The sequence below is a fragment of the Chroicocephalus ridibundus genome, chromosome 4 (assembly GCF_963924245.1).
Source record: "Chroicocephalus ridibundus chromosome 4, bChrRid1.1, whole genome shotgun sequence".
In the NCBI taxonomy this organism is placed as follows: domain Eukaryota; kingdom Metazoa; phylum Chordata; class Aves; order Charadriiformes; family Laridae; genus Chroicocephalus; species Chroicocephalus ridibundus.
In genome coordinates, this window is record NC_086287.1 from 65,781,777 (window position 1) to 65,801,498 (window position 19,722).

General features: G+C 44.0%; 1 protein-coding gene across 1 annotated transcript in view; it reads left to right on the forward strand.

Annotated features, from left to right (window-relative positions):
- The first annotated feature begins 4,032 nt into the window (after positions 1-4,032).
- Positions 4,033-19,722, forward strand: part of C4H14orf39 (chromosome 4 C14orf39 homolog) — a 38,900-nt gene continuing 23,210 nt past the window's right edge. The window contains exons 1-5 of the mRNA XM_063333173.1: positions 4,033-4,223; positions 4,371-4,489; positions 12,319-12,375; positions 12,702-12,758; positions 15,826-15,952. Coding sequence (XP_063189243.1) covers positions 4,033-4,223; positions 4,371-4,489; positions 12,319-12,375; positions 12,702-12,758; positions 15,826-15,952 — 551 coding nt within the window. The remainder of the gene's footprint in view (positions 4,224-4,370; positions 4,490-12,318; positions 12,376-12,701; positions 12,759-15,825; positions 15,953-19,722) is intronic.

Consider the following 19,722-nt stretch of genomic DNA (forward strand, 5'->3'; position numbering starts at 1 on the left):
GAGGCGATGGGGAGCGCTCGGCGGCTCCGGCGACTGGGGGCGGTGGGCAGGGGCGAGGCGGAGGAGGATGGAGCGGGGGGGAGGGCGGGCGTGGGGGGAGGGAGGGAAGGGGGGAAAAAAAGGGAAAAAAAAGGAAAAAAAAAAGGAAAAAAAGAAAAGGCACAAGCCCAGCTCCGCGCCGCCGCCGCCGCGCTGCTGCGGGAGCGGCTGATTTGCTGCCGGGCTCGGCAGATTGGCTCCTGGGTTTCCATGGCGGGGCTGCCACTCACTGTCAGCCGCTGCCAATCACGGCGGAAGGCCCCGCGCCGCCGGCCGGCAGCACCTCCCCGCCCCGGCTCCCCCCCCGCCCCGCTCCCCGCCCCGCTCCCCGGGGCGCCCCGTCCCGTCCCGTCCCGTCCCGTCCCGTCCCGCTCCCCGGGTGCCGCGACCGCGCCGCCCGGTCCGTCCGCTCCGGGCAGGGGCAGAGCCGCTCACCCGCCCCCGGAGCGGCCGGCTGCAGGGCGGAGAAGGGGGGCACCCGCTGCCGTTTGCTGCCGGAAAGTTGGAGGGAGCGGCCCCCGCGATGGGATGTGCGGGACCCCCCTACACCCTCCCCGGTAAAGCTGTGGGGTCCGGCCCGGTGCTGCACGCACAGAGGTCGGCGCACACGGGGTCGGAGAGAGGGATAAGGCTGAGAAATCAGACAAAAACCGGCTGCATAACAGTGACAGTGATGCTGGGAGTGTTAGTGACAATGGATGCTGCAGGAGGACCGCAAGTAGAGACGAGGTTTAGGAAAAACTCTCCCCCTTCCCCCTATAGGTCAATTCCTATCTCTGTTAAGACGAAGAATTATCTGCAAAGAGCCCAGCGCCCTTCTCCGTTCAACTAAAGCTTTATGATTTAATTTATTTTTTTTTAACATTTAAAACCTTATTGTTTTCGGCTGAATGGCCCTGAATAGGCGCCGAGAATAGTCGCGAGGAGTGAGAAGTCATTTGTAGGTCAGAACAGCGACTTAAAGCAGATTTCAGGAACCTTTTGAAATATTGATCACCTAGAAGTAATCATTCCCCGCAGGTTCCCCTCCCCTCACCCCAGACCCCCCGCACCCCGAGAGAGCGACTTCGGGGCTCGGGGCGAGCCGGGCGCCTGGCCACCCCTTCGGAGGAGCGGGGCAACCTCCATCCGTCTCGGGGCAGGAATGAAATCACTTTCTTCCTTGTGAGGATACGATTTGTTTTCTGGAGAGAAGGCGGGGGGGGGGGGATCAAGAAGCCACTCTTTATTCCACACATAGCTGCTCAGTGGCAATTTCTTTCCGGGAACATTAGACACCATGCTCGGAAAGGCAGCATATATTTTGAATTAAGCTCAATATGTTCTCTCCTCTGCTCTTTGCAACGTTGGGTTGTTTTTTTGTTGTTGTTGGTTTTTTTTTTCTAGAATACTTGTCAAAGAAATGCCTTCTTAATTTGATATGTTGTTGTTTTCCCTTTCCCTTTTCTCTTTTGTGTTTTTTTTCTTTTTCTTTTTTTTCCCTCCTTTCCTTCCTTTTTTAAGAAAGCTCCTTTGCTAGTTGCCCGACCGAAATTAAACAGATTTACATTTTCTCCAATCATTTCTCCGCAGAAGTGGAGCTGGACTGGGGCTCGCTGTCTTTTCTTTAGTATCAAGTACAATTTGTCTTTTGCTTGTGAAGATTTGGTAAATCAGAAGGCAGATAGATAGCGCAGATGGTCGGAGGTGTCGGGTCAGATTATAGTACGCCTCAGTACAGTGCTAAGCTCATTCTGACGGAAAACCCTGATATTATTTTCACAGATCTACACAGTTCACTTGAAAAAAACCCTTCGAGCCATTTACATCATTTATGTGAGGCTCACAGCTAGCGGGATGGAAAAGCTTTCAATACTGCTCATTTTCATAAAACCCGACAGAGCTGGGGAGACATAAAAGCACACACATAACTCACGAGTTCAGAGACACTCCACAAAAACTTGAAAAATAAAAGGAGAGACTCTTCGACTTCACTTTACAGACCCAGGTTTGGTTTGCCCATCAGATTAGGAAAAAAAAAAAAGGAACTAAAAATAAGAGAAGAAAATACAATCTATAAATGTTGCTGACGCAGAGTCTCCTTCCGCCCCATCCCTGTCGTCTCCACCAGGGAAAAATATTCATTTGAGCAGCTCAATGAAAGATCCCAAATAACCTTTTCGGACACGGATAAAAAAAAAAAACCCAAGCCTCTTCGGTATGAGCATCGGGCTTCCCCAGCGAGCGGGTGAGAAGGTGGCGACCTCCGCGGGGCCGGGGAACGCCGGAGGGCGGCCAGCAACCCCCGAAAGCATCCCGGGACAGGGGCTGATGGAGAAAACCTCTGCTTTGAGAGAGGTGGAAGGGTGGAAAGCCTGTGTGAATGGCTAGCTAATTTAGACCGGCCAGATGATGATGATGATGATGATTGCTAATATTACTGTAGGTCTTTCTTTTTAATCTTTTTTTTTTTTCTTTTCTTTAAAGCATGCACATGATCTGGCGAAGGAGTTACTGGGCTGCAGCCTAATGACCATGAATAGAGCGAGACAGGCTCCATAATGAAAGCCAGGACTGTAGGCTAAAGAAATGTATCCTCATTAAGAGCAGCGAGAGCAGCTCGCAGGGGTGAGGGGCTGTCCCCGAGGTCCCCAGCCTTTGTTCCCCAGAAACTGGCCCGGATGGGGAGATGCTGGCAGCCCTGCTGGGAGGGGAGATGGAGTAAAAGAAAAGCCAACACCGAAACGGACCCAGGAACGTTCTGTTAGCCGTTTAAATGGTGACCCAAGCGGGAAAATCAGCCCAGCCCTAGCAGCTCTGCGCCCTCCCCAGCTGTGTACCCTGGGGTCTGTATTTGGGAAGTGTCACAGTCTGGGAGGAATCGGCTTGTGCCTGTCTGGGGAAGGACCTACGGGGTCCTCGCTCTGTGCCACCAGCGCCGAGAGAGATATCATCTCCAAGGGGACCCCGCCATCTCTCTCCCACGCCCCGCGCTTTTATCCGTTGCCGGGACCCCAGCAGGTTTCCCCCCGCCCCGTCGCTCCGGAGGAGCTTTACCGCCGGGCCGGGCCGGGCCGGGCTTTGTCTCCGCAGCGCGACCGGGGACCCCAGGAAGAACCCCCACCCCCGTGGGACCAGGTGCCGCGTCCAGGAGAGGCTCCCCGGGAAAGCTCAGGGTCCTGGGATGCCCAGGCTCCCGGCTCAGCCCCCGTGTCTCATTAGAGCTGCCTGCGAGCCTGGGTGCGCACTCGGGCGTATCCGCTTCGTTTCTCCTTTTTTTCGTCTTTTTTCTTCATTCCCCCCCGCCCGTGCAATAGGGACAATACTCGTGACATTAATAGCCGGCAATGATAGCTACCTTAATTTGGGCCACGGCTCTGACCCTTGCTACAGGTAGCGTTATCCCTGCAGAGATGAACCCACTGGAGAACAAGGAATAAAACTGTACATTAAAAAATATTTATCAAAAATACTGCCAGCAATCCACACCATCCCGACGGCCTGCAGCGACACGGTGTGCTCTCTGGCATCCCCCTCCAAGGCCTTAAAGCAAAAATATGCTGAGCAACATATCTATACATCCTCATATCAGCAGTTATCAGCTATCCCGTGTCCCAGAATCGCAGTCCCCGAGGATTATTTATCTAGACGGCGTTTCCTAATGCAGCGAAGGTGCGAATGCATTTTTTAAACCTTTGATTGGCGCTAAGTATTGCATAAAAAAAACACCCCCGGGAAGGAGAAGCCCTACTTTATAGGTCTCGGCAGGATTGGCGGAGATGTGGGAGTTCATTAAGTGATGCTAACCTAGTCTGCAGCGTTGGCTGAGTGAACCGGAGTGCAGGCAGTTCCTCGGGCGGGGACCTAGGAAATCAGCCGAGATTTTCTGGCCTTGGATCGGCACCGGCACGATCCGGCCTAGTGCTGGCGAGCGCTCCGGGTCGGCCCGGCTGGAGCGGGCTGCGGGGAGCGGCGCGGGTTCCTGCCCTCAGCCCGGCTCCCCCGGTGCATCCCATGCCGCTGGAAGAGGAGAGATGCTCGGGCGGAGGAGAGTGCCCGCTGTCGCTTGTGGAAAAGGTTACTGAAAATGTCAGCCCCTCCGGGGACAGGGTCCGGGGCTTTCGGGAGCGTTTCCCACCGTGCCACCCGGGAGCTTTGGTGGAGGAAGGTTCTCAAGCTCAGGACGATATGGCGGGGGGTGCTTGGTAGGGAAATGACCCGTGCTTCGATGTGTTACATGTGTTTGCCTTTTTATTTTTTAGAGTGACATAATCGTTGAAATAGCAGCTAACAACCGCTCCGTTTCTTCCTGAAAAGAGTTATGTTTAAATCTCTAATCTGCTTAATATTAGGGAGAGTGTGCAGGTTGGATCCTCACTTAAATTACTGATAAGCGATGAAAGCGCCCGAGAGTCCCGAAAATTACGTCGGACCGACAGAGATGTTCACCCACTTTCCACTCTCAGACCGTGTATTTATCAAATGTTTGCCTTTCGGAGTATTGTTTAAGTTACCTGTAATACGAAGTATCAGACCATGCCTGGTATATTTGATGTTAGAATAAAGAAGCACTGAAAACTGAAAAAAATTAATTATTTTGAGACTGGTAAGGAAAGACCTTCCTTGTGTAGGGCCCCGGTCAAGGCCAGGGCTGCAGGCAGAAAAGATCTACCATCCAAGATTTATCTTTAATTTTCTTTAGGGTGTAGCTATGGGCCTGGTTTTAAAGTCCCCGGTCCATCGGGATTTGTTTGGCTGCTGCCTTTACCTGCAAGTAAATACACACACCACCAAATCTCCTTTTCAACTGAGGTGTGTTCTCATAAAATATTCTCTCTGCTTAAAATCCCGGGGCTCCATCAGTGTTTTCACTGCAAATTGGAACAAAAGCAGCCAAACAAAATCCCAAACTATTAAAATAAATCTAGAAGTTTTTGACCATTCAGATGTTTTTTCCCCCAATAAATCCTTTTTTTAAAACTTTTTTTTTTTTTTTTTTTTTTTTTTTACCCATGGGAAGTGGTTCTTTGGGAAAATAAGGCATTCTTGTGGCTCCCTTCCCGTGAGAGGCGAGGAACTGAGAGCAGGGGTCGAATGGAAAACTATTTCGTGTCTATGGAAATGCAAAAGAAAGTATGAAAATCCTTCAAATATTACATCTCTCAGGATGTGGCCGAGGGCTGTCACGAAAACACTTATTTAGCAGAAAACAGGAATGGGGACAATTCGCGTGTTTGAGGGAAGGGTGAAGAACCTGGATTTAGACACCTGGAGATAGTGTAGTGGCTAAATGCTTCTGAAGCTGAGTCCCGGAGAAATACTGTGTCACAACTGGTCAGGGCACTGGCACTGGGCTGGACTCCAGCCCTTAGCGGAGGTTACTCTCTGTGGATGAAGGCTGCTCGGGAACTGGGGCCCTGGTTTCTGGCGAGGGAGCTCCTCCGCAGCTTTGGGTGCCCTCTGGGAGTCAGCAGCATCACGCCCAGGCCAGTCTAGCTCCTGGTCCAGCTCCCGGGCACCACCCCGGTCTTGGAAACAGGATTAGGGCTAAGGCTGAAGGTGGGCATCTGCCTGGACTGACGGTGCTGCTGAAGGAGCAAGTTTATCCCAGAGCAGCCACATGAGGATGGGACTCGTCCACCCCCCACCCCACCCCCTTTTTTTTTTTTTTCCGCCGAAAGATAACAGGCAGGACGTCCCCGAAGCTTGCCGAGTTTTGAGGGGCCGTACTTCAGCTTCTCCGCCTTACCTGCTCATCGCCTTTCTGAGCTAGTTATTTCGGTTGAGAAGAAAGGCACCTGTTAGGGACACGTTTATCCTGTACCTGCCGCTCTCCAGATGTGATGTTGTCCTGTCCCGTCCCCCCCGGCCCCCCCCGGCCCCGTGTCTCCCAAACTCTGCAGGAACCCCGCTGCCCTCCGGTCATTACACCCGTGTGAGTTTAGGCACCGGCCGCTCTCCCTCTGCGGGAGGGCAGCCAGGGGAGGCTCAAGGAGCAGACAACGACGCTTCCCCGCTTTCTCCGGGGGGATCTGGGGAGGGTGTCCCTAGACGTCTTCCCAAACTGGTGCGGCTGGGGGCACAGGGTGCTCTGTCCTCTCTGCGGGGAAGGTCCTGGGTTTCTTTGCCCTCTCCATCAGCTGGAGGAGGCGGCGAAGGAAGCCCGTCAAAACCAAAGAGGTGTATGGAGAAAGCTGAGCCTACCGAGGGGCAGCGAAGAGGCTCTCCGCTAACGGGGTGACGGGCCTGGGGGTCTGCCAGCAGCGGGGAGCGGGTCTGGGAGCCCTTTCTGAGCCCTGAATCGACCGTATCTCTTTTCCAAGGGAATGCAACCTGATTAGAGATGATACTATGAAAGACTCCTTCCTGCTTGCCGGCCGGGAATGAAAGTAATTGTTTATGACTTTGGTGTTGGACTTTTTTGTTGGTTTTTGGTGGTGGTTTTTTTGTTTGTTTGTTTGGTTTTTTTTGTTTTTTGTTTTTTTCAGAGGAACGCTATTGGAAAGCAAGGCAAAACAAGGCTAAACCAGCGGGACACAAAGCCCTCCTTTCTGCAGCTTCAGAAACCATGTTTTTGGGTGGGGACAGGGCGACAACCTCGGCTTGGGAGTCCTTGCGATAAAATAGATGGGCTAAAGGAGCTCTCGGGCCCTGGAAAGCCCCAGTGGGGACCAGCTCTTGACAGTCCCGAGAGGGAATTAACCGGGAAGTTCCCGCTGACTTTATCCAAAGCCTGTTGAAATGACTGACAACCTTCCGGGTGAGCTTGGGTTCCTGGATCTGTGGGAACCTCAGCTTCCCTTGACATCGCTGCTTAAATTACCGGGACACCGGGAGGTGTTAATGAACATCACTGAAGTTATCTGCTACTCTGCTGTTAAATTCCTATTTTTAGAAGTTTGGGTTGTCATTAAGAGAAATGCTTAAGGCAGGACAAAGCTTTGAAGCAATTTCTCCTTGGGTTTTATTTAATGATTTGGGAAGACGGATTGCAAAGCAGCAATTGCGGAGGCCCCAGGGGCATCTAGGAATTAAAGTGTCCCTAGGGAACTGGGCAGGGAGGCGGCTTTTGCCCTCCGGGACAGGCAGGGAGATAAGACGGAGATGCTACAGGAAGGGACGGAGCCTCGCCGCCAGCGCGGTGCACAGAGCAGAGGCCGCAGACACATGGCTTCCAAAAGAACATGCCGTTTTCCACTTGTCTGTCTCTCTTTTCTTTCCCCTCCTTCATCTCTGACCTGAAGCCAGGTAGGTCAGCTATTTCTCTTTGAAGCTGCATTTCTTGTTGGTTGAATTGAGTCTCCTGAATGCAGCATCGCATCTGACCGACACCCGTGCTGCGGGTGGCAGAAATAATTTTCTGCTCGTTTCTTCTGTCCTATTTTCCCTGTCCTTTCTTCTTGCTCCAGCCACGCTGACGTCTTTTTTTTTTTTGGTTCGTTGGTTGGTTGGTTGGGTTTTTTTGTTTTCATTCACTCGGTGCCCCCACCCCCATCTAATTTATTTTCCTTTGCTTATTGATAGTCTAAAATCCGTCCTCTGCCCCAGTCATCTCAATAGGGAAGAAAACACAACCCCGTTGCTACCGCACTTTGGAGGGAAGTATCGTGTTCTAGTTTCTTCCGTGCCTTTTTTTTTTTTTTCTTCCTCTCCTTGTAATGCTGCACATCAATAAATAAATAAAGGCACACGATTTTGTGAGCGCAACTTGTGCTGCCGAGGCTGCCCTCCGCACCAGGGATGGTGACGTTCCCCGGCGCCTTCGATGTAAAGCACTGCTCCAGGATGTGGAGCGCGATACTTCAATGTGGTTTTAAACCGCCAGGAGGGTTCGGCCGCTCCTTTAGACGTGAGGTATGGAGGGAAGGCGGCTTTATGCAACGGCTACACCCCCATCTGGGTCAGCAACACGCGTGGGACCCGGCGGGTGGATAAAGCAAGTTATAGGCTGCAGCCTCTTTTTTTTTTTTTTTGTGTTACATGCCGGGGTGTGTGTGTGTGTGTTTAACTCCCCCAGCACCTTTCCAGGACGTGCCCCGTTGCTGCCTCCTCTCCCCGGCGGCCGCCCGCCTGCCCGCTCTCCCCGGTAGATGGAGCATCCTCATCGCTTTTCAGCGCCGCTGGCTCGGCCCTCCGCCCCCAAGCCCTCGGAAATGTCGATCTTTCCCTCACAACTCTCACTGTCAAGGCAAACGCGTGGGTTTTGCGGGGGGACACGCAACCCACCCATGTGCCTCAGAAGGAGCGGAGGGCCATGGCGACGGGCAGCGGGCCCGGCTTGTTGACCTGCTCGCAAAATGGCCTTCAGCCCCTTTCTCCCGGCAGGTGAATCTCCTCCAGGTTTCCCAGCGGAAAGCCCGACGGGGCTGGCCCCAGCCACCCGCGGCAAGGAGGGCGGCGAGGCGACGGCGGGGAGGTTACACCTGCCGCCCCTTCCCCACCATTTCCCGGGGCTGAGCTGCCCGTTCCGCCACGCAGGAGGCCGCTCCCCCAGCCCCGCTCCGCACCCTCCTCACGGCTCCCCGCCGCGTCTCCCCTCTGCCCTCCCCAGGGTCGCGCGGGCCGTTTTCCCGCCCCGCTGTGGCGGGGCGCGCGGGCGGCGGTGAGGGAGAGCGACGAGGCGGTGCTGGGAGTGGGCCCTTCGCCGGGCTGCGGGGCTCCTCCTGCGGTAGTTTGGCGGCGGCTCTGGGCCGCCCCTGTTCCCCTCCGGGACAACGGTGGTCCTGCTCGGGCCCCCCGCGCCTGGCAGCCCGAGGTAAGGCCCTTCCGTGGCTCTCCTCGCCTTTCCCCTTCTGTCAGCGTCTCAGGCGGCGCAGGTCACCACGTACTGGTCACTTTCCCAGTGCTGATGGCCACCCAAAATGCAGAGGGGCCACCTGTCCGCCCCGGCCCCGTCACACCTCTCCGCAGGGTGGGGACCCGCTCCCCTTCTCTTATGCCGCCATTTTGTGGCGCTTACTGGAAGCCCGTGTGGTATCTCACAGGATTTTTTTTTTTTTCTCCTACCATTTTGACAAAAATCGGTTTAATTTTTAAATTCCAGGAGTTTAGGGAATAGTCTGCAGCAATATCCTTTTGTTTGGTATCTGCCCGACTAAGTAAAATGTGGCAATCCAGAAGGTGTTTGGCTTTGTGAGGACTTGTCAGACACAGTAAGGAAGGCACGGTACACAGGGCACGGTGGCAATGCGCTTTAAAATGTAAGTGTTAAAACCAGGGACTTGATAAATGAAGAGCCCTACAATTACGTTAACTCAGACATAGTAACTAGAATTGCCACCAGTCAGGATGTTGTTAGAAACGGTGAAAATAGCACACTGTTCTGAAAAAGATGGCACATCTTCACTTTGGATACAGGGTTCAAGTTTCCTCACAGGGTTCCTAAAACGGTGTTGCAGAAGAGGGGCAGAGGAGGATGACAGCACGATGAGAGGCACAGGGTGTTTTTTTTTGTTTTGTGTGGTGGGGTTTTTTTTTGGTTTTGTTTTTGTTTTTTTTTTTTAAGAGAGATAAAAAGTTAGTCTAGATACGTGAACTCTACTAAATTTCAAGAAGAATCAAATAACCAGTCACTTAATAGAGTCTTAAATGAATAGCACAGGAGAAATACAGATTGCTTTCAAAAGAGCCTTGTTGGAATGAAAATTGTTTCTATAAAGCCAACATAAATTAATACTGTTGCACAGCTGATAAGGGGTAGAACTGAGCGTTTGATTTTAAGGAAGAAGTTTACCTCATAGATTGTGAGTATTTTTCACCTTTTAATGAAGAACCTAGAAACGGCCGTTGTCAGATGGGATATGAAGCCACTGCTGTTAACTCTGCTATGAAAAGTGGCATTAATGTTAGTATTATGATAATGGCTAGAGACTCCATTAGGCAGCTTGTTTGTGGCTTCTGCACCCAGTGCAGTCTCGTAGTACATGAAACTTTATTGCCACAATTGAATTCCCTCTAATTACATTTATTAATGTAGTACAAAAATGCAAGATGCGTAATAATATTTTTCTTCTGGCAGCGTTCTGAACAGCGCCATTAGAAAGAATATGCTGTTTGAAGTTGTTTTACCCATTGCTGTGTATTACGTATTTGTCTTTAACATTAAAATACAGAAAAATGACAAATGCATTCCTACCAAAGCTATCAATTTAGTTACAACAACCTGTGAAATATAGTACGTCAGTGACAGGTTTTGATTTACGATTTGTTTGGAAAATAAACATCATGACATATCCTAAGAAGTGGTTGATTTTTGCAATAGCAGAAGCTGACAGAGCCATCCTCCTGCTCTGTAGTGCTTACATAAGAGACATAACAGCCCCATATGAGAACATCCTCTGAATTTATCATCCAGAGATGGCTAATGGTTCGATGCTGCTTTTCTCCAGTAGGAACAAGAATTGGTCTTTACTACAGTCATATCCTGGACATCATCAGTTATTCAAAATTAATGTCTTTTGTTTCAGGCTGGTGTTAACCACTGTATCTAGAATCTACAAACATCCTATAGATTACCAGTGCAACTGAATGTCTCAACCGTTTCTACCAGTGTATCTACATGTATCCTCTTAATTCACAACACAGAATAAATAGCATTTGGCATTTGTGGCTATGTTACTTCATTTTAACAATATCCATAATAGCAGGTATTTTACATATGCATGCTTTCAGAAGCATTGCCATTTTCGGCAACTTTACCTTTTACAGAAGCTGTATTGTAAAATTACAGAAAACACAAACATCAAACACTCACTTTAGTCCTGTTTCTCTCTTTTACAAAAGCATTCAAAAGATAAACTTTATTGTAACTGTCTTAGTGACTAGTTAGATGATAGAATAGTGTGTAGCTTAATAATTGCTGTATGGGCTGCTCTGTTGGTGAACTTTGTGTTGTGATTTATAAACCAATGGATAGCATTTCTGTGGTGTTTAATGTTGTGGTTTTTTTCATTCATCTGTGTGCCTTCTCTGTGCACCCCAATGTCTTGCAGTTTTTATAGGGACTGCCAGGAAAACAACTAACAAACATTGTTAAACTGTTTCTAGAGAACAGATTTTTAATATATGCTCTAAACTAATTTTTACATCCAAAGGAATTAGTTAGGATTTTCTTTCACATCATGTAAAAGCAAAATACTCTGCATTGACCTGTGGCTTAAGATAGTATTTCATAGTATTTTTCTTAGTATTTTCAGAAGATGTTTTGTTTGCTGTCTTAAGTGTTTCCAGGCACCAGAAACTAGGGTTCCAAGCTTTTAAATACGTTTAGTAAAACTATTATCTTTTTCTCAGAGTTTTTATTACAGCCTACACTAATCCAGTCACTTGGATTAGGTGTTCTGATCCTCACTTAACTATTAGGCAAATTCATTTCTGTCAAACATCCAGCATTTTAAATGCTCCCCCTACCCCCTCCCATTTCCACGGTCTCAGTGCTGCAGTATGTAGCCTTAATGCCACTTAAGTTAAATTCTGCAGTTGTTTTCTGTTCCACTTTATCCTGGATTAGGATCTCATCCTCACCACCAATTTGTTGTGGCTTTACTTTTTACACAGTATGAAGGGTATAGGGAAGCCATTATGGGACAGATAAGTGTCAGATAACTTTGCTTAACATTAAGTATATCTGAGCTAGCTACCTGTATTCAGTACGTTCTGATAAAATGGTGATTGCATCCTTTTTAGAAGACTACATGAATCCCAGACTCTTTAAAAACTCATAACTGAATTTCTGCACAGAGCAGGGCTTTACAAACAAAAAAATGGATGTGTAGTAATCTGCTTTCCATTGTATGTGAGTTCTGTCTTTAATTAGACTTATGCATATACTTTCTGATTTAAATGTACTTTGCAGTTCCTACAGGAGTGTACAGGATGGATAAGTAGCTTTTCCATTACCAGCATTGCAGTCGATAGGCTTAGTAAACCAGCTGGAGTAGAGGCTACACATTTTGTACACAAGCATCTTTTCTTGCATTCTTCATGCCTTCTAAGAACATTAAGCCTCTCAAAGATAGAACAGCTCCTAAAAGCTTTACCTAAAAGATACAGCTCCTAAAAGCTTTACCTAAAAGATACATCTCCTTTTTTCCTGTGATTTAGACTTTCAATGAGTCCATTACCACTATTAGTGAGAAATTTCATTCCACTAAAGTGGTTTAGATACAAATTCAAATGCAGTTAATTTTTTTTCCTCCCTTTTATCTTAAAATTCATGTTATTGTCTTGCAATTTTGATTTGTATATTGTATCAATAAAACATTTGACTGTAAATCCTTGAATTACATTTTTCTTTTGTAGTTTACACAATGAGTGACAGGCTTTTGAACAACTTAGACAAACTTCTGCTCGAGTTTGGTAGGTCATTATCATATATTTTTTAATTAATAATTACTAATGCAGTACATATAGTGATGCTTTCTGCTTTAAACAGTTATATTAACTTCAAAAAAGTATATAATATTAAGGTTTTTATGTTTGCCTATATAATGTTTTGTTAGCTGTGAGGTTATGGAGAGGGGTACTAGCAGCTATTTAATAGTAAAGTTGCTATTTAGATATTTTGTTAAAATCTTTGTTAATCAGTGTTTGTGCAATTAATGCTGTACAACATGTATTTGTTTCACAGCTCAACTCATACATATATATGTATATATATGAAAAAGTCTTTATTTTCTTCTTAGTTTTCCAGCTAGAACAAACTTCTTATGCTAAAGAACGCGTGAATCAACGGATAAATTGTAAGTACGGCTAAATTATCATTTTATTAGACATTGCACACACTGCTTTTGTTTCATTAGTCCTGGTACATGTTGTGTGTTTCAGGGGCGGAAGCAAGCCTAATAATGAAAGCTGTCCCGTGTCCTGCTCTCACCCTACCTCATCTTTTGCTATCAATACTTGCTCATTCTCCCTAGCAGACTTTGCTTTTGCATGTGACTTTCAGCTAATGCTGTTCAGCTGTCTCATGGACAGCCAGTTTCATGCTGCGCCATTTCCTGCTCTTACTCTGCGGCTCCTCACAGTCACTGGCAGTTCTTTGATTCAGCTGTGCTTGCTCAATACATCTGCCACTTGCCTCCCTTTCTTTCTTCGTGTTTTTGTTCTTTCCAGATTTGGACCTCTGCCTCACTGCTTCTTCTCTCTTTCTGGTTTTTTTTTTTTTTTTTTGGATAATAATGAAAGTTCTCTCAGTTGCTACTACCTAATCAAGCCTGGCACTTCTTTTCTGCAATCAAGCAGTTGATCATTTTATTTGAAATTCGAAACAGTAAACCCAATGAGAAAGTCTTGCTCCACATCAAATTCTTTTTCCCCAGGACTAACAGACAGCATAATATTCCAGACTTAGGTCTGGAACGATTGAGGTTTTTTTGCTGTGCTACTGTGTGGTGTCACTCATGAGAATGGTTGTGGTAAGGAAACTGTTTTGTAGACGATCTGAGGATATCTGTACTCATCACTGGTACTTCACAGGTAGATACTGAAGTTCATAACCTTCATGAAAAAAAACAAGAGAGAGTTCTGGTGTAATTCGTGTTCCTCCTGATGGCAGCATTTCTAATAATCTTGACTGATAGGTCCAAGCAAGTACTTATTCATTAAGAAAATTACCAATATCAAATTGAAGCATCTTAAACATTAAAACATCTGTAACACTAAATCTGGCACACATAGAATTCTGTTTTAACTCTTCAGTTACATAACTGAACCTGAGTATTGATTTTTTTCTTAATGTTTGTGCAGGCTTTCACAGTAAATGAGCATGCTTTTAGGGAAAATCCAAAGGCTGTGTAGTAACATAGCATAGCTATTTGCGTGTGTAGTTCAGAGATACCTAAATACGTGTGAACTCAAGTGCAACACTCATACTTTTAAAAGTTGGGGTTAAATCCTTCAAAAATTTACCCAGAAATAGTTCCACTGATTTAATTTTGTCTCTGTGTATTACTTGGCAGGGGAACAGTTGTGGCATTCAGCCTCAGATTTTTAGTGGGAGGTTCATCCACACTAGCGTGGGGCTAGAGTCCCTTTAACCAGTGGAAGGAAATAGGCACTCTTAGGGTGTGATTTGCCTTAACTTGGGGAAAGAGTTTAAAGTAGGTTACATAAAGTAAGCTTTAAGAAATGTGTGTGCAGCCACTGGGTGTGGTTGGAGCCATGGGTGTCTAGTTGTGAAGTGGATGCCTGCATTGTAAAGTTGGATGAGATGGATCCATCCATCCACAAGGTCCTTGCAAAAGCAAAGGGCAAGTAGAACAACTCCCGCTTGTCTCAGACGTGCTCATCTGTAGAAAATAGTAAATGAAATTTAAAGTGTATAGTTTTGCTTATGTAATAGATGTTTTGTTAATACAGTTATGTCTTGGTAAATCTCAAAATGTCGTCTGCAGTTCCAAATACACCGTTTTTTTTACAGAAATGGAGCATATGTCAGTTGTCCAATAGTTATGCTTCATGCTAGGTGAAGGCAACTTACTGACTTAAGATATTAAAAATATTAAGATATTGAGGGTACTCAGGATAACTCAAGATACTAAAATACATTGAGTATCTTTTGCTTTTCGCTGACTGATGTTTCTCTCTGAGAATTATTCTTTTCTGCTATAAATACAGCTGCCATTGAAAGTGAATATATATCAAGTACTGCAAAACCAGACACAAAACTTCAAGATGACCTGAAGTTCTAGAGCAGTAATTCAAACAACTCAAGACAAATCTCACATGCCCTTTCCGGTTAAGTAGATTAGAAGTGCAGGATGTCTGTGATTGACTTCTGTTTAGGGCCACCAACTTTGGCATACAGCACATGAGGGCAGCTGTGATGGCAAAGGATGATTTGTCACTAATAAATCTGAGACCTTCTACGAAAAAATAAGAAATAAATACCACAGAGAAAAAAATGTGCACCTAGTTGTGCTCATTGCATTGCAATGTAAGCATGCATGGTAGCTCTCACAGCTTTTACTTGTGAAAGAGAACACATCATGTCCAATGATATGGATTCTCGACTAACCTGTCTGCTGTTGGAAAAGACAGAATTAAGCATCTGCCTTAAGAATCTCCTCAAGTATCGGAGTGCTTGAGGATTTGACATTATAATGCGTGTTTTTCATTAATTAACCCGTGTCTCCTGTATTAATTTATCATACGTTACACATTCCCACCTTGAGTAAATTCCCTTTTTATTTAATTTCTCTGTTTCTGTTTCTAATAATGATTTGCTTGTATGCCTTCAGTGATGTTTTTATTTTTCCCTTCTTGTAATCAGCTTTCCCATTCAACATATTTGTGTTTCTGGGCTTCTGTAAGAGAAAACAAATATTTGAAAAAGACCTTTATCTCAAGCAACTTTTGTACTCCAATCAGTCTCCCCAGTTGCAAGCATTACTGAGGGCAAAGTGGCTTACACTGGTTTTCCTGTATGCTGCTTCTAGTATCCGCAGACACTGTGGACTGCAAAAAAAAGGTTCAGCTCTAACTGTTAAGAGTGCTTTGATTTCTACCACTAATAGTTACTACAGTTTTATGTAGAACAGGATGCACAAACGGCACAAATAATTTTTTTCTTCCAAGGTCAATCTCACAATATTAGATGGTAATTAAAGTACTTACCACACAGCTGAAATTCCCTAGATTTTGACTCATTTGTTGTTGCTTTGCTTAGTTGCAGGCTGTGCACTCATCTGGCACTATTGAGATTAAGTGTTTTCAAGAAATTTTGAATCATTATGAATGTAGACTTTTTATTTCATGGATATGTTGAAAATACATATTCTTACTTTTTATTTTTATTTTTGATTTCAGCGTGTACTGCAAAAATCACAGAAAAGAAGAATGAAATCGCTAGGTTGCAGGAAAATATAAATAACTGCAATGATGCAATTGCTGATTTGCACAAGCAAAACGAGAGTAGTAAGGAAAGCTGTAAAGTGTAAGTATAATATAGCCGGAACTTTGAGTTACAGATGGCATTAAGGAAGCCAGTGAGGAAGTAGTATAAAAATACGTGTATGTGTGTGTGTTCAGACAGGAATGATGTTAAAGAAAACTTTACTATTCTGGTTTTTTTGAGCTGCAAATCATCAGGTACAAAACTTGCAGTATTATCCACCCCCTGAAAAAGTAAATTATGGAAAAAAAAGACTACATTTAAGTTTGGTTTAGTTTTTTTTCAGAATCAATAATTTTAAGAGATCGCAGGTGCTGTCTGCAGCATACTAAAGTGTTCAGGTAGTAAGGTAATAGAAACATAATTTTTGTATATTTGGATGCATGTGAGTTCTGTCAAATTTGAACAGTATTAAGAATACTGTTCAAAAAAAGTTTAACTTTTTTTAAACTAAAAAAAGTTAATAACTATCAGTGATAATAAGGCTCCATTATGTTCTTCTTTGTTTAATCCTGAATTTGGCTTCCTGAAATTGAAGCTTATCTGTACTCTTTGTTCACAGTGTGTTTTGCATTACTTTTTATTCTGTACATATTCTCTCCCAAGATGTGTCATAGCTGCCTCTACATACAGATATGTGTGTACTTCTACTCTCAGATTTTGGTATAATTTTTACTGCAGAATTGTTCTTCTAGGCACACTGTTTTGATGAAGGCAATAGGCTGCAGTTCACAGTTTTCTTCACAGAATTTTTTTGATCAGGCTATTAGTTGAAATGTTAAATGCAGGTCACTTTTGAGTTTTAGTAATTATATGTTTCTCAAGCAAGAATTTGGCCACAGGGAGTTTTTTCCTACTGCCATGGAATATCTCATTTTTAAAAATGAAAATCTCAGGTGTTTGCAATGAGAAGCTAGGAAGGCAAATCTATATTTGACAATACAGAGAGTTGGGCCCAGATCATTTAATCCTGTCTTTTCATGGCAGCGTTTATCTCTCCCCAATCTGTCTAGTTCCTTGGCAGCTGGAGTGATGATTAGTTGGCAAATTCTGTTTTGTTTTCTTGCAAGTCCATACCTAAAGCTAAGTACTTGAATAAAAATGCCTGTCACATATATTTGAAATTTAATTTTGGGATGGGAATGGAGAATTTGGGTGTTTCAAAGAACAGAAAGAGAATTAAAGATGGCATGAGGCTCCTTTCTAGGTTTATTTTGAACTATCTGAAAAAAGAAGAAAAACTGCAATCATTAGTGAATGAAGTGGGTATAGTGACTAGCTGTTTGAATCAATTGCCATATCATACTGATTTGTAGCTTTACCATAAAAAGAGTTAGGAAAGGATTTGACCTTGACAAGAAAATTCCAATTTTCCTTTACATTAAATTCTTGCCTCCAATGCAGTATAAAATGAACACTTTTGTACATTTCTGAAACCACTCACACTACTTCCTTAGATATCTTTTGAAGTCGCAAATCTGTTTGCAAATCACAAACTGTTAGGTGATGCAAATAAAGAAATAAAACATTAAGGGTAGAAATAAGGATCTGATCTAAATTTTAATCATTGAATTAAATGGGACTTGGCTTAGGTCCTACAAAGAATAATTAATGGCATTAGTGTAGAGAAACTGAAAATGAGAAGTGACTCATTAATGAATACATGTATTCATAGAAGGACAATGCTTGCAGAAGAGTAGAGACTTTGTGTCTTAAATTATTGAAAATGTCATTTAACGACATACTGAAAACTGCGATAAACAAGCCCTAGCTATAAGATCAGACAATTAGAGCACTTATGTAGTAGAATCATCTTGAACTTCTAAAATTTATGTTAGTTGATACTCCTTATATACTGGACATGATTCTAATGTTAATGTTGGAAATTCAAATACTGTTTTTGAGTCACAATCAGCCTCATAGTTGACTAATTGCCATTAATGCTCAATAGCCTCTCAAAGAAGCACCTTTTTGTCTGGATTACTAGACATTGTAAGTATATTGAAGCATGTTTGAAGACTTTGAACAAAATACAGGGTTCTTATGTTCAACAAGTCTCAGAAAATACGACATGTGAGAAATGTATTGGGATACTACTGTGTTTTCTAAAGAAATACGTATCGGTCTATGTAACAAAGAACTGAAGGCACAAAATGATGGAAATGAAATGTTTATTTTTAGACAGGTGATGACATTTTCCTAATATTTAGTTTCTTGAATGATTCAAACTGAAATGTTGATCCCAGAACAATAAGAAGTGGTGAAACACTGCTGAGGGAACCTATTCCAATTTTATTGTTTCTCTTCTATTTTTTAAATTTGGGTTCAAGGATGATGAGATTTCATGTGAAAAAAAAAAGCCAGATGAATGCAGGATGTTGCTAATTTGCAAAAGAAATTGTTGTCTTGTCCTACTAGCTAAACTGCAGGATATTTTTATTGCTTTCATATTAGTGTGGATAAAGATTTTTTTATGCCCTAGCTGATGAAAAGAAGGACAAATAAATGTGATAGCTACCAAAAATCTCTCTGAAACAGTGATGCATTTAGTAAACTAGTATCTGAGTTACTTGAATCCTGTATACCTTGTTGTGTTTACTTTTTGTGCTATGTGTTTTTTGCATGTCCGCAGAATAGATGTGAACACAAAGTATAACACACAAGATGGGTTTTACTTTGATTAATAAAAGCTCTATGGCTTTTTCATTGGTTGGGTTTTTTTTTGTCCTCCAAAGAAAGGCATGGAATTTTCTGAGTAGAAGATGAGTGTTTGTTTGCCAGTACATTTTTATATAATTATGTTCGTTTCTATGTTTTTAAAAATCTGACCCTTTAAAAATTCATCTTTCTGCTGAAGATGCAATAGATATGGTGAAGCAGCATTTTGTAATTACATTTATAGTCACCAGTGGTGTCAAACAATTTGTGCCAATAGTGCTAAACTTCCTGAATGGGTGCTGCAATTTCTCATTCAGCTTTTTTGTCGACAAACTTTACTGCTGTTAAAAATGTTGATTATATGTTGTGTTGTCTCACAACCTGGAGTACATTATTTTTTGTTCAGGGTTATTTGACTTCAGCAAATTAATTGTTCATTAGGTCTTTGTTCTTTATTTATTTCCTTGATGGAAATCACATTAAGTTAGCTGTTACTGAAGCCTCTGTTTTATTCTACCTTTGGAGTGATTGTCCAAATGCACACTCACATCCAAAAATGCCCTTTACTTACCCTACTCATGAATATGCAGTGCAAAGTGAACCATACTCTCATCTGTCCAGTGAATAATGAATTATTTGCTTTGTTCAGTTGCAGTCTTGTTCTGTATTGCCATTTCCCCGCTCCTCCTTGTTGATATAACTCTTTAATGGTAACTGTATCTCTGCTGTTCCAAATTCAGTTAGTCTCTTCAGTCCTTATGCATTTTTCCTTCTTCTATTTTTTCAATTTTTAGCTTTGTAGTATCTATGTATGTGTTCCTAAAATTGGGGTTTATGTGTATATCTCCTAGGACAGATAGTTCCACTCAGACAAACTTCATTGTAGGTGTTTGTGTTGCCTTAGGGTTAGTTGTAGTCTGGACAAAAGCTGAATTTATAGATCACTTTAAGCCGCGACTCAAGAGAGGGTGTGCTTATTCTTTCTATAGAAGGTTCTCTTGGAGGGAGCATGTGATTTTTTTTTCATCAGAGATAGGATCTCTGTCCTACTCTAGCCTGGTCTGTTCAGATGATTCAGCCATCATCTGAATCTCAACTCCCAGCATCTCAGAAGTTGCCTGCTGACAGCCTGTCGTTACAGAGGGTATTCTATC